Source organism: Zootoca vivipara, chromosome 2, assembly GCF_965207765.1.
Source record: "Zootoca vivipara chromosome 2, rZooViv2.hap1.1, whole genome shotgun sequence".
NCBI lineage: Eukaryota > Metazoa > Chordata > Lepidosauria > Squamata > Lacertidae > Zootoca > Zootoca vivipara.
Genome location: NC_142584.1, coordinates 114,025,494 through 114,039,611, shown reverse-complemented (window position 1 = coordinate 114,039,611; position 14,118 = coordinate 114,025,494). Strand labels below are relative to the sequence as shown.

The following is a 14,118-nucleotide window of genomic DNA, read 5'->3' as shown; positions in this document are numbered from 1 at the left end:
TGATCAGTACTTTTGGTTTAGATGGGGGCATGAGACTCTTAATCTCTGGGTCATGGGTTCGAGCCCCACATGAGGCAAAAGAGCCCTGTGTTGCCGGGGGTTGGACTGGATGACCCTCGGGGTCCCTTCTAACTCTAGAATCCAACCATGTTGACATGCAAGTTTGTTTCATCTTCTCATTCTTTTTGCCGGGCACCAATGCTTTACGGGTGTGCCAGTAAGTGAGTAAATAGAAAGGGAAAATAAAAATAAATGAGCACCCACCCTTCCCCACAGCCCAAAGGAACGTTTTTTTCCCCCTCACAGAGGAACAGACTACAAATCCCAGAATCCTTTGGGTCTGGGAAAAGGGAAGAAGCGAAGTCACTAGGACATCCCAGGCTGCCTGTTTCCTCTGGCCAATCTCCATTTTTGTGGGTCTTTTGCAGGAGGCGTCCGGCCATCGCGATCTCTGGGGTGCAAAGAGGTTTTGCAGGGGAGGCTGAAGGTCCGAGCAGGAAGGAGTATTTGCAGGTAGAGGCGCCCTTCGGAAGCAGCTCTACAGGGGTGAGAGGGCACCATCTGAACCCTGCAACACGTGAATGCCGGTGAGGGAACGGGGCAGGCAAGGGCGGCGGGAGAAAATCCTTTCTGGCTTTCCCCATTGCGCTAATAAGTTTGCACGTTGCATCGGGGAGAAAGAGGAGGAAGGGGAGATTCTCGAGAGCCGAAGAAGGAAACTCTTTCACTTGTTTATTCCTCACTGAAAGCTATGAAATGAAATGGTAAAATGTAAAATTTTGTAAAATGCAATGGTAACCAGAGATAAATATGAATATGAAACGCTGTAATACGTAGTCGAGGATAAATACACACCAATAATGTGTGGAAACTAATAAAAATATATTTAAAAAAGAATGTAGTGCAGGAAACCACTTAAGCAAAATGGTATTAATTTTTATAAAGCTTATAAAAATAAATTAGAAAAAAATGAAATGTAAGCTTGCTGGTAGATTGTGCATATTTTTAATTAAAAAGTCTGGAGGTTCAGAAAAAATCAAATAACATTATAATCCCTTTTTTAAAAATGAAAAAAGGCTGCAATTGGAATATCCCCCTGAATATTTTAAAGTGCTCCAAAATCCCTTGTACTGTATATCATGGGGGTGGGGGTGGGGGTAACCCTCAGATCAACGGGCCAAATTGGGTTCAATTGGGTTCTAGTGGGACTCTGCAGCCAGTCCATGCCAGTCCCATCTCCCTAGGGTACTCCAGCTATTCTCTGAGTCGGATGCTTTTGCCGGGCAAGAATATGCCATCGATTATTCCCCTGACCTGCTTGGATGGGGAGGTGTGTGCATTAATTTTATTAATTTCAAATGTAAACATATATACATCATTCTACAATGTAATACAATATAAATCATAATACACAATATAACCATATACAGCAATTACCTTTACCCCTCACCCATTCATTATTAATCATCTTTTCACCTTCTAAACTTGTTAGTTCTGCCGAACCCGACTTCCTCCTTCTTTCACATTTGGTTTTCTATACTAATTTTCATCTTATCTGCTCTTTATCCTTTATTTAACAAAACCGTGATATATATTTTTCAAGTATCCCACAAAATATTTTCATTCTTCAAGCATTTTATTTTCTCATTTTGTTCTCTAACTCTGGGTCCTCTCCAGCTATCTCTTGCAACCTATGAAGCTGCCTTAAACACGTAACACCAAGACGGGAACGGCCAAAGCTAAAGGGCAGGATCCGTCCCTTCAAGGCAGAGCTTCCTGGGCTCAGTTCATATTCATTTCCCGTGAACAGAATCAAGTTGCAGCCGTCAATGGGGAAGACCAAATTGAAATGGCTAAACTGACCCCAAAAAACTGACTGCGGTCAACCGCAGGAAACAGTCAAAGCTGGGGGCCCCACCCTTAGGGTTGCAAAAACTAAAAAACACAACCCTCCAAAAGCTGAGCTTTTTCCTAAGCAAATCATAAAGTTTTTGACATTTTTTTTACAACCTTATACTGCAAGCAGGAGAGCATTCCAAACTTTTCATGTTGGTGACACACTTTTTAGACATGCATCATTTTGCAGAACAGCAATTCAGTTTTGCATCATTTCGCGATGCAGTATTCCAGTTTCCCTAGCAAACCAGATTTTAAACTAACCCCTTTCTAGCCCTAGTGGGGAGCATTCACAAGACACACCTACACACACTGCAGCTGACACACTAAGAAAATCTTGATTAAAAAACAAACAAAGAATGAAGTTGCAAGCCTCTATGGGGAAGACTGAAATTCCCACTCTGTGCTTGCCACTAAAGGCGTTCCTGAGGTGCTGCTGTTTTTGCTGATGGCGTTTTGTCATTACAGAGACCGCTAACCGTTGACGATGTGCCTGTTTATTTCACCAGATTCGAAAGGGCCCTCCCTGCTGGACGTTGGCTGAAGAGCAAAGGAGGCCATGCTGGAGAATGAGGGGAACGTGGTCTCTCTGGGTAAGGAGCCTCCTTCCTCGCTGCAAGAGTCTGAAGCAGCCCTTCCGGGACATTTCCTTGTCAGTCATCTTTTGGGGTGGAGGGCTAGGTGGGGAGCAGGTTTGTTGCACAAGAGCTGCAAATGTACTTTATTCCAAATGCCTTGCATTTTGATCACACCTTTCCCACCCCCCCAGTAGCTTAAGTTGGGGCACACGGGTCTCCCCCTTCCCACAACAAACCCTAGATGGCCTTGGCCCAGTATACCTGAATAATCGTCTCCAGCCCCATCATTCAGCCCGGACCCTGAGGCCCACCTCCTCCGAGGGTCTTCTGCCGATTCCCTCACCACGAGAAGTGAAGTTACAGGGAACCAGGCAGAGGGAGCCTTCTTGGTAGTGGCTCCTGGCCTGTGGAACGCCTTCCCACCAGATGTCAAGGAAATAAACAACTATATAACCTTTAGAAGACGTTTGAATGCAGCCCTGTGTCAGGAACTTTTCATGTTTGATATTTTATTATGCTTTTATATGTGCTGGAAACTGCACAGAGTGGATGGGGAAACCTAATCAGATGGGTGGGATACAAATAAGAAAGTATTATTAGTAAGCTTGCATGGGTCTAGAGACGTGTGTGGGTGTAAGGTAGGATTCTGTGCAAAATTAAAGATGTTGGATGGGCAGGAAATAATAATAATAATAATAATAATAATAATAATAATAATAATAATAATAATACAGTGGTACCTCTACTTATGAATTTAATGCGTTCCAAACTGCAAATGTGCTTTATTCCAAATGCCTTCCATTTTGATCCCACCTTTTCCCCCTCCAAGGAGCTCACGGTGGGGCACACCGGCCTCCCCCTCATTTAATCCCCACAACAAGCCCTAGACAGCCTTGGCCCAGTATACCTGAAGAAGCGTCTCCAGCCCCACCGTTTAGCCCGGACCCTGAGGCCCAGCTCCTCCGAGGGTCTTCTGCCGATTCCCTCACCACGGGAAGTGAAGTTACAGGGAACCAGGCAGAGGGAGCCTTCTTGGTAGTGGCGCCCGGCCTGTGGAACACCCTACCACCAGATGTCAAGGAAATGAAACAACTATATAAACTTGAATGCAGCCCTGTATCAGGAAGTTTTTATGTTTGATATTTTATTATGGTTTTATATATGCTGGAAGCTGCACAGAGTGGATGGGGAAACCTAGTCAGATGGGTGGGATACAAATAAGAAAGTATTATTAGTAGTAAGCTAGCATAGGTCTAGAGACGTGTGTGGGTGTAAGGTAGGATTCTGTGCAAAATTAAAGATGTTGGATGGGCAGGTAATAATAATAATAATAATAATAATAATAATAATAATAATAATCCCTTTGAGGTAGGCTAGCCCTGAGAGGGAATGGCAGGACATATTTTTCCTGATGAGTTTCACTGCGCTGCACTTTAGCTGTGCAAAATGAGTTTGCTGGCATGCGAGGGACTCCCACCAGCGTAACAGCAACAGTCTGGAAGTGCCAACCAAGTCCCCTTCCTGGGTTCCCGACCCCCCTCAAAACGTTTGAGGAAGCTTTGGATGAGCAGCCATTGGGGATAGTTTAGACCATGAGGCAGAATGCTTCCTCCTCACTTCTTCGTCCTCCTCCTCCTCTTCTTGCTTCTCCCCACTTCTTTCCCGCATAGCCCTGCCACTTCCCAAGACGAGCCTCGTCCCCAGGGCAGAGCCAGAGGAAGAGCCCAGGCCTCCACAATATCAGATCTCAGATGGATCGGGGGCTGCCATTTCGGACACCAGCTTAGGTGAGTCGGTTTGGGTGGGATGATGAGTCCGTTCAGAGTTTCTCCTCACTTGCTGAGAATGGGCAAGAAAAATGTTCTCTGTTACTTCATCAAAAAAGAGCTCTTCCACTGGTTATACCTTATTATGCAGTGGGTGTGGTGGGTGGGGGGAAGACCTCCGTCTCTCATGCATCATCCGGTCCAACCATCTCAGGTTGGATTCTGAGGCTACTTCTCTGCCATCTTCAAACGCTGATTCTGCTTTCTTCACTCTCGGCAGGAAACTCAAGGAGGAAACATTTCTGCCCAGACTGTGGCCGATGCTTTGACTTCAGATTGGCTCTTGCTAGACACCAGAGAATCCACACAGGGGAGAAGATCCAGGAAAACTCTGAGCGTGGGGACTGTTTGGATCAGAGTTTGGAGCTTGCAAACCATCCAGGAACCCATAAGTCATCAGAGTTCGGGAAGGTTCTTGCCCATCAGCCCATCGTTCTGATCCACCGGAACATCCATGCAGGAGGAGATAACTCATACCGCTGCTTGGAGTGTGGGGAAGGTTTCTCCCAACTCTCAGATTTTGTGAAACATGAAAGAGGCCACAGAGGAGAGAAACCCCGTAAATATGACGAGAATAGGAACGGGTTCCCCAAGAGATCACAGCTTCGTGAACACCGTAAAGTCCACACAGGAGAGAAGATCCAGGAAACCTCTGAGCGTGGGGACTGTTTGGGTCAGAGTTTGGAGCTTGCAAACCATCCAGGAACCCCTAAGTCTTCGGAGTTCAGTAAGGTTCTTGCTCATCAGCCCATCGTTCTGATCCACCGGAACGTCCATACAGGAAGAGATATCTCATATCGCTGCTTGGAGTGTGGGGAAGGTTTTCCCCAACTCTCAGATTTTGTGAAACATGAAGGAGGCCATAGAGGAGAGAAACCCCGTAAATATGGCGAGAGTAGGAACGGGTTCCCCAAGAGATCACAGCTTCGTGAACACCGTAACGTCCACACAGGAGAGAAGCCCCACAAATGCAGTGTGTGTGGGTTATGCTTTTCTGTTAGGTCAACACTTGTTACCCATCAGCGAACCCACACTGGAGAAAAACCCTATGAATGCCCGGAGTGTGGGAAATCGTTTGCTCAAAGGTCAGGCCTTGTAATCCATCAGAGGCTTCACACAGGAGAGAAGCCCTATGAATGCTGGGAGTGTGGGAAATGTTTTCCTCAAAACGCACAGCTCTGGAGCCATCGTTTGGTTCACACAGGGGAGAAACGGTATAAGTGCTTGGAATGTGGAAGAAGGTTTACTCAGCGTTCCTCACTTGTAGTCCATCAGAGAACCCACACAGGAGAACGGCCCCATAAGTGCCAGGAGTGTGGAAAATGTTTCCCCACAAAAGTAAAACTCAGGCGACACCAGAGAATCCACACAGGAGAGAAGCCCTGTGAATGTAGAGAGTGTGGGAAATGTTTTTATGATAAAGCTGACCTTCTGAGGCATCAGACTGTTCACACCGGAGAGAGGCCCCATAAATGTGTGGAGTGTGGTAAAAGCTGTATTTCACCATCGGTACTTGTAATCCACCGGAGAATCCACACAGGAGAGAAACCGTATGAATGCGTGGAGTGTGGAAAATGCTTTTCCCAGAAACAACACCTCAAGGCACATGAAAAAATTCACACTGGGGAGAAACCCTACAAATGCATGGAGTGTGGAAAATGTTTTGCCCACAAATCACACCTTCCTGTACACCAGAGAATCCACACAGGAGAAAATCCACATAAATGTTTAGACTGTGGAATGTCATTTACTATAGCAAAAAACCTTAGGAGGCACCAGAGAATCCACACAGGAGAGAAACCCCACAAATGCTTGGAGTGTGGGAAATCATTTTCTGAGAAGTCACAGCTTGTGATCCATCAGAGAATCCACACAGGAGTGAGGCCATATGAATGTGGAGAGTGTGGGAAATGTTTTTCTAATCCGTCAGGTCTTATTTCCCATAGGAGTGTCCACACAGGAGAAAAGCCACATAAATGTTTAGACTGTGGAATGTCATTTACTATATCACAAAACCTTAGGAGGCACCAGAGAACCCACACAGGGGAGAAACCCCACAAATGCTTGGAGTGTGGGACATCATTTTCTATGAAGTCATACCTTGTGATCCATCAGAGGATCCACACAGGAGTGAGGCCATATGAGTGTGGAGAGTGTGGGAAATGTTTTTCTACTTCATCACATCTTATTTCTCATAGGAGTGTCCACACAGGAGAAAAGCCACATAAATGTTTGGACTGTGGAATGTCATTTACTATAGCGAGCAGCCTTAGGAGGCACCAGAGGATCCACACAGGAGAGAAACCTTACAAGTGCTTGGAGTGTGAGAAATCATTTTCTATGAAGTCATACCTTGTGATCCATCAGAGGATCCACACAGGAGTGAGGCCATATGAGTGTGGAGAGTGTGGGAAATGTTTTTCTAATTCATCAGGTCTTACTAGTCATAGGAGAGTCCACACAGGAGAAAAGCCACATAAATGTTTAGACTGTGGAATGTCATTTACTTTAGCACAAAGCCTTAGGGGGCACCAGAAGATCCACACAGGAGAGAAACCTTACAAGTGCCTGGAGTGTGGGAAATGCTTTTCTCAGTCATCACATCTTGGCAGTCACCAGAAAGTCCACACAGGAGGAGACCTTCAAAGTCTCCCTGTGGAATAAAGAGCATATAAAGGTTGGGTGTGCGGGGAATGTTTTGATCAGCGATCAGCCCTTGTGGAACACAAAAGTGTCCATACAAAAAGGAGGACTTAAGATATCAGGAGTTTGGAAAATGCTTTGTTAAGAAATGAATCTTTTATCAACATTGGCAATTCCACCAAGGAAATACAATGCAAATGTCTGGAGTGTGGGAAATGATTTGCTGCTCATTCGGACCTTCAAAGGCACCAGAGAATCCACAAAAAAGGGAAAGACCATTAATGTTTCAAGTGTGGGAAATGTTTGGCCTGGAAGGGAAGCTGGTGCTGCATCAGGGAGCCCAGACAGGAGAGAGGCCACGCAAATGCTTTGAATATGTGTATTGCCGGGTAATTTCAGAAAGTGGTGTCTCCTGATCTCGATGTAATGGTAGCTTTAGATCCTTATATATTTATCTGTACGTATAATGAGGGCTTCCCCATGAATCTTATCTGTGTAATGAGAACTTGGCATCCAATTCTCAGCTGGCCTGATAAGGAGTCAGCTAGTGGATAGGCCTGTCTTCACCCAGCCATGGAATTGGCAAAATAAAAAAATTCCTTCAGTAGCACCTTAAAGACCAACTAAGTTTATATTTTGGTGTGAGCTTTCGTGTGCATGCACACTTCTTCAGATACCTTTTTTGGAATTGGCAATTACAGATAGACTTTGGCTGACCGCTGTGACCAGAGAGAGTAACTTTGCTCTGTGGAAACTGCGGAGATAAGGGAGGATGGGAACAGAACCTAAAGAAGCCACCTGCTATTAGACCATGTTTAAAAACCTATTTATAAGGGCTCAGTGACAGCAGCTCTCTATGAGTCCCTTGTTCCAGTTTTTATTAAATCTATATATATACCATGAGCAAAATATTCCCTTCGCTTCTCACCTCTGAAACATAACATTTTTTATCACTGGGGGGGGGAAGCCTCCCAAAAATCCTTTGGAATGTGAAAAATCCTACTTCCTCCTTTTAAAAATTTCATTTATTGAAAATCAACAACAGCAACCATCTTTATTACAATCCATAGACCCATCAATTTGTTACAAAGCGATACTCAATAAGGACATCCTGCTTACAGGTTTCAGAAGCATTTTGTTCAAACCTAGAGTTGGGATCATTGATTCTTGCAACCACCAATAGAAACTTCGCCACTGCTAATGTTCTAGCATTTGACCGGTCTTCCAATAGGAACTTGATGTAATACTCCTCCGATTTTCCTGGGATCAGGGTTAGCAAGGGTGAAAGCTGTTCAGCCCTAGCTTGCTTGAACTTCACACAGTGCAGCATAATATGTTTTAGAGTCTGTGTCTTGGGCACACGAGCACAATCTTTCCTGGTAGGGGACTCCTCTCATCCTACCTTCCAGCACTGCAGAGGGGAAAACGTTTAATCTGGTTTTTTGTGAATAACCTTCGGTAGTTTGGTACAGTCAGGTTTTTAATGTAAGCTGACTGCAGACTGCATGTGATCGATGTCGCAGGTCACTCACTGTGTGTATTATCCCAAAGTCTTTGCTTTCAGGTCTTTAGGGCACCTTGGGTGGGTGACAGGCCAATAGCAGTGGCTTTTCTAGCCATGGTTTTCTGCCAATTGCAATCTCATTTTCTGCAAGACTAGCTGGCCCGGCCACGCGTTGCTGTGGTTCTTTCCTGTGATTTCCCCCCTCTGTCCGGGCACATGACTTATCCTGCCCCCTCCTCCCCCCCACCCCAGTTCATCCCTGTGACTGCCCCCACCCTGTCCCGACCCATGAGGTATCGAGCCCCCTTCTCCCCCCTGCAGCACATCCCTGTAACTGGCCCCACCCTGTCCTGACTCATGAGCTATGCAGGCAAGGTATGTTGTGGCCAGATTTGTTGCAATTGGGTTCAGTGGTTACGTTATGGAGAAAGGCTGTTTCATCCGCTTGCGCAATGCCTACATTTTTATTTATACAGATAAGTAAGAAAAACAAAACAAAAAATTGAAGGGAAGAAGAAACTAATGAGTAAGATTACTAACATACTAAGTACGCTGAAGTTCGAATTTCAAAGCATCATAAAGTAAATGTACATTTTCCATTTTGCTCCTGATATTCCTGTTATAGAAAATCATATGGGGGGGGGGAGCAGGACATCATTATTAATGAACAGAGAGGGGTGACCGAATCTAACAGCTGCAACTACCCAGAATCCTGTTCAATGCCATCTTCCCCGTCTCCGCTCCGCTTCAAAGACCCTCACCCCTCCCGCTTGGACGCAACCCTGCCTTAAGGAAGGCTTAAGGATCAGCATATGCACACACTTCCACATGACTAGCAACTTGGGAGCCATAATTCCCCATCAATGGTATCTCATTCACAATGGAAGACTCCTCTGAACAAAAGACAGTGATCAACTCTTACGAAAATGTTAATTTATCTTTGTGTTTAGGAATTCACACCTGGGAGGGGTGATAGGAGGACTAGGAGAGGTGTCAAAAGTGCTCAGATTTCTACCTTGAACCCTCCTTTTTTGTGAGGTATCGATTACATAGCTGTGATGTAGGAATGATGTATTGGGGTTTTTTCTTGGTGATGGGAAAACTGATAAAAGTGGAGGTTCTCTTTTGTTCTGGGTTCCTTCCTTGTTCTCCTGCCTGAGGGGAAGGACCCTGTTGCAACAGCAAAAATAAAGGCTTTGCTTCTCAAACTTCTCTGGTTGGCCTCTGTTATATATTCTCCGACCGATGGAGAACCCAATAAGGGCTCTTGTGTACCCCATAAGGGAATAAGGGCAGATTTTTGCTTATTAGATTCCCCTCCTGCTCTCTTGTGAACTGAGGGGATTGCAGAGAAAGCAGCGTTTGGCCAGCTGCAGCAGCAGCCAAAATGCTCTTATTTTAATCCTCGCTCTTACTAATGTGTTGGGTGGAGCCTTAGCCAGAAGGCAGGACACCACTGTAGCAGCCCAGCTGAATTTTCCCTATCTTGCCTTTTCTCCAAGGGGCTGTTATAGAATTTTAAAGGGCTTTCTTGCCTGTTTAAAAGGGTCCTACCCCGGTAGGGAGTCCGAACCTCCGAAGAGATTGGGTGAAATTAATTACCCCTCTTCGATAGGGCAAAACAGAGACCAACCCAAGGTAGTTGCCCGCGGTGTTCTCTCTCGCACAGGGTGTTCTCTCTCGCACAGGAGAAGAGAATGACCCCGAACAAAGAACCTCCCTCCCCATATATAGAACTTTGAAAATTCCCTTCTTCCCAGTCCAGCCCACCCCCAGAAGCACCATACATACATCATCAAAGGGGTGTAGCCCAAGACCAACCCCCCCCCCATGTCACACATCAAAGAAGAGGGGTGAGAATCTGAGAGCCAAGTTTACTTGTTAATGTTGGATCACCATGGGGAGCCTGGCCAGAGTCCTTTTGTAATGATGATTACTGAGTTCCTGAGCCAGGTGACAAGCTCTCCTATTCACACCTTAAATGTGCCCTTAAGACAGGATCTGTGAGCAGAGAGACAATGGGGAGGTTTTTTCCATTTCCTCCCTCCTTTCAAAGAGAAAGGCCTTGTCAGCCTGGGAGTCAAAATGGCTACAGGACTGCCCTCTTGCACATGTTTGCTTGGTACATCTATGAACATTTAATACATATATGTAAAAATACCTTTAAAAACCTTTAAATTCCAATAACAGGGCTCATGGCAGCCTCTGGTGCTCTCCGCTTTTATAGCTACCATCACAACAACCCTGTGAGCTGGGTCAGCTTGAGAGGCCACCAACAGCCACCTGATCAGTACTTTTGGTTTAGATGGGGGCATGAGACTCTTAAGCTCAGGGTCATGGGTTTGAGCCCCATGTGTGGCAAAAGAGTCCTGTTTTGCCGGGGGTTGGACTGGATGACCCTCGGGATCCCTTCCAACTCTAGAATCCAACCATCAAAGAAGTGCATAAAAAGCTCCAAGTCAGAAAAACACTGTCAGTGAATTCAGCCTGATGCAATCTCACTTTATGCAATATACCGGTAAGTAAGAAAAAGAAAAGAAAAAATTAAAGGAAGGGAATAAAAAACTACAGTGGTACCTCGGTTTATGAACACAATTGGTTCCGGAAGTCTGTTCTTAAACTGAAGCGTTCATAAACTGAAGCGATTTTTCCCATTGAAAGTAATGAAAAGTGGATTAATCCGTTACAGACGGGTCCGCGGAGTACTCAACCTGTAGAGTACTTAACCCGAAGCATGGGTGTAATTGGTTCCGGATGTCTGTTCATAAACTGAAGCGTTCATAAACTGAAGTGAACTTTCCCATTGAAAGTAATGGAAAGTGAATTAATCTGTTCCAGATGGGTCCGCGGCGTTCATAAACCGAAAATTCGTAAACCGAGGTGTTCATAAACTGAGGTTCCACTGTAATGAGTAAGACTACTAACATACTAAGTACACTGAAGTTCAAATTTCAAATCATCATAAAGTAAATGTACATTTTCCTCCTGGTATTCATTTTCCTGATATTTTTACCATTCTGCTTTGAAGTTTGTTTTTCAAATGGTCCAACGGCGGACAACATTCAGTAAATAAATAAACGAGTAATATCTCCTTGGTTTTGAAAAGTGCCAATTTCTCCTGGTAAAAACCTCAATGGGGGCTGAAGGCAGTTTTACACTGGAAGTGAGTGAGGTTGCCCAGCATCTCCCTCTTTTGCCTCCTCCTCTCTTGCAAACTGAGAGGGGATTGCAGAGAAAGCAGCGTTTGGCCAGCAGCAGCCAAAGTACTCTTATTTTAATCCCCACTATTAAAAATGTGTTGGGTGAGCCTTAGCCAGAAGGCAGGACACCACTGTAGCAGCCCAGCTGCATTTTTCATCTCTTGCCTTTTCTCCAAGGGACTCATGGCGGCCTCTGGTGCTCTCCGCTTTCCTAGCTACCATCACAACAACCCTGTGAGGTGGGTCAGCTTGAGAGGCCGCCAACAGCCACAGGTCGCTCCCTGATCAGTACTTTTGGTTTAGAAGGGGGCATGAGACTCTTAATCTCGGGGTCATAGGTTCGAGCCCCCATGAGGCAAAAAGTCCTGCGTTGCCGGGGGTTGGATTGGATGACCCTTGGGGTCCCTTCCAACTCTAGAATCCAACCATGTTGACATGCAAGTTTGTTTCATCTCCTCATTTTTTTTGCTGAGCACCAATGCTTTACTGGTGTGCCAGTAAGTGAGTACCAGTAAATAGAAAGGAAAAATAAAAATAAATGACCACCCTTCCCCACAGCCCAAAGGGACGTTTTCCCCCTCCCCTCACAGAGGAACAGACTACAAATCCCAGAATCCTTTGGGTGTCGGAAAAGGGAAGAAGCGAAGGGCTAGGACATCCCAGGCTGCCTGTTTCCTCTGGCCAGTCCCCATTTGTGTGGGTCGTTTGCAGGAGGCGTCCGGCCATCGCGATCTCTGGGGTGCAAAGAGGTTTTGCAGGGGAGGCTGAAGGTCCAAGCAGAGGCGCCCTTCGGAAGCAGCTCTACACGGGTGAGAGGGCACCGTCTGAACCCTGCAACACGTGAATGCCGGTGAGGGGGCGGGACAGGAAAGGGCGGCGGGATAAATAAGCCTTTCTGGGTTTTCCCATTGCACTAATAAGTTTGCATGGGGGAGGAAGGGGAGATTCTCGAGAGCCGGCGAAGGAAACTCTTTCACTTGTTTATTCCTCACTGAAAGCTTTGAAATGAAATGGTAAAATGTAAAATTTTGTAAAATGCAATCGTAACCAGAGATAAATATGAATCTGAAACGCAGTAATAGTCGAGGATAAATACACACCAAGAATGTGTAAAAAACTAATATATATATATATATATATATATATATATATATATATATATGTGTGTGTGTGTGTGTGTGTGTATATAAGAATGGAGTACAGGAAACCACTTAACCAAAATGGTATTAATTTTTATAAAGCTTAAAAAAATTAAAAAATGAAATGAAAACTTGCTGGTAGATTTAATTAATTAAAAAATCTGGAGGGTAAGAAAAAATCAGATAACATATTCCCTTTTTTAAAAATGAAAAAAGGCTGCAATTGGAATATCCCCCCCGAATTTGTTTAAGTGCTCCAATATGCCCTGTATATCATGGGGATTGGTGGGGGGAACCCTCAGATCAACGGGTCAAATGGGGATATAGCTGGACTCTGCACCCCCCACCCACCCATGCCAGCCCCATCTCCCTAGGGTACTCCAGCTCTTCTCTGAGTTGGATGCTTTTGCCTGGCTACAATATTCCATTGATTATTCCCCTGACCTGCCTGGATGGAGGGGTGTGTGCATGTAAATAGACCTCTGGTTTCTGTGTGGCTTGAATGTATCCCCCGGCTTGCGTGTATTTTACTTCCTTGCATTCTTACACCACCAATCCTGCCAGGAGCTCAAGGTAGTGTGCGTGGTTCCCCATCTCCCCATTTCTTCCTCACAACACCCCTGTGAGGTAGGCCAGGCTGAGAGACAGTGACTGGCCCAAGGTCACCCAGTGGGCTTCACAGCCAGTTGGGTATTTGAACCCCGGCCTCCCAGGTCTCAGCATAGAGCTCTAACCACTACACCAAATTGCCACTCTGCACTAGCAGTGCTCTCTGGTATTAGATGGGAGTCTTTTCCCAGCCTCTCTTAAATACATCACGAATTGGGCTTGGGGGTATCGGCTCTGCCAAATGAGCTAAGGCTGCTCTCCAATCTCTTTTTTATATATTTTTTGAATTATAAAATTTTCAAATATTACAAATACTTTTAAAATATAAGCGTAACTAATTTCTCATATCCGTTGACTTCCTATCCACCATCCCGTGGTGTTTTTTTATTCCTTTACAAAGCTGCAATGTTAGTTGTATTATATCTACTCGCGACTTAATCATCCAGGGTCCTTTATCTTTTTTTATTATTATTAGCTCTAATTGGTTAACTTAAAAATTCTCATCTGCCACTATACTCAAAATCCTGTGTACAATTTAACACAACCATGATATCTTTTTCCCAAGTATTCCCCAAAATATTTTCATTCTTCAAGAATCTTATTTTATCATTTTGTTCTCTAACTCTGGCTCCCCTCCAGCTATCTCTTGCAACCTATGAAGCTGCCTATGTGACACCAAGATGAGAACCGCCATAGCTGAAGGGCAGGATCCCTCCCTTCAAG

General features: G+C 45.1%; 2 protein-coding genes across 18 annotated transcripts in view; both read left to right on the top strand.

Moving 5' to 3' along the window:
- The window catches only part of LOC118077610 (uncharacterized), a 39,880-nt gene extending 30,225 nt beyond the window's left edge, over positions 1 to 9,655 (top strand). For 3 of the 10 annotated variants that reach the window (XM_088663719.1, XM_088663717.1, XM_088663718.1), the window contains exons 2-5: positions 429 to 587; positions 2,406 to 2,489; positions 4,145 to 4,261; positions 4,521 to 9,655. In XM_088663719.1, coding sequence (XP_088519845.1) covers positions 2,456 to 2,489; positions 4,145 to 4,261; positions 4,521 to 6,964 — 2,595 coding nt within the window. In that variant the 5' untranslated portion in view covers positions 429 to 587; positions 2,406 to 2,455 and the 3' untranslated portion in view covers positions 6,965 to 9,655. Of the gene's footprint in view, positions 1 to 428; positions 588 to 1,192; positions 1,331 to 2,405; positions 2,490 to 4,144; positions 4,262 to 4,520 lie in introns of those variants that run through there. The other 7 variants (XM_088663722.1, XM_088663720.1, XM_088663721.1 and 4 more) reach the window with 4 other exon arrangements.
- A 2,630-nt stretch (positions 9,656 to 12,285) lies between these two features.
- Positions 12,286 to 14,118, top strand: part of LOC118081134 (zinc finger protein 250-like) — a 30,285-nt gene continuing 28,452 nt past the window's right edge. For 5 of the 8 annotated variants that reach the window (XM_088663703.1, XM_088663702.1, XM_088663700.1 and 2 more), the window contains exon 1: positions 12,287 to 12,497. The gene's annotated coding sequence lies outside the window, so the exon portion shown is untranslated. Of the gene's footprint in view, positions 12,498 to 14,118 lie in introns of all 8 variants that reach the window. The other 3 variants (XM_088663701.1, XM_088663699.1, XM_088663698.1) reach the window with 2 other exon arrangements.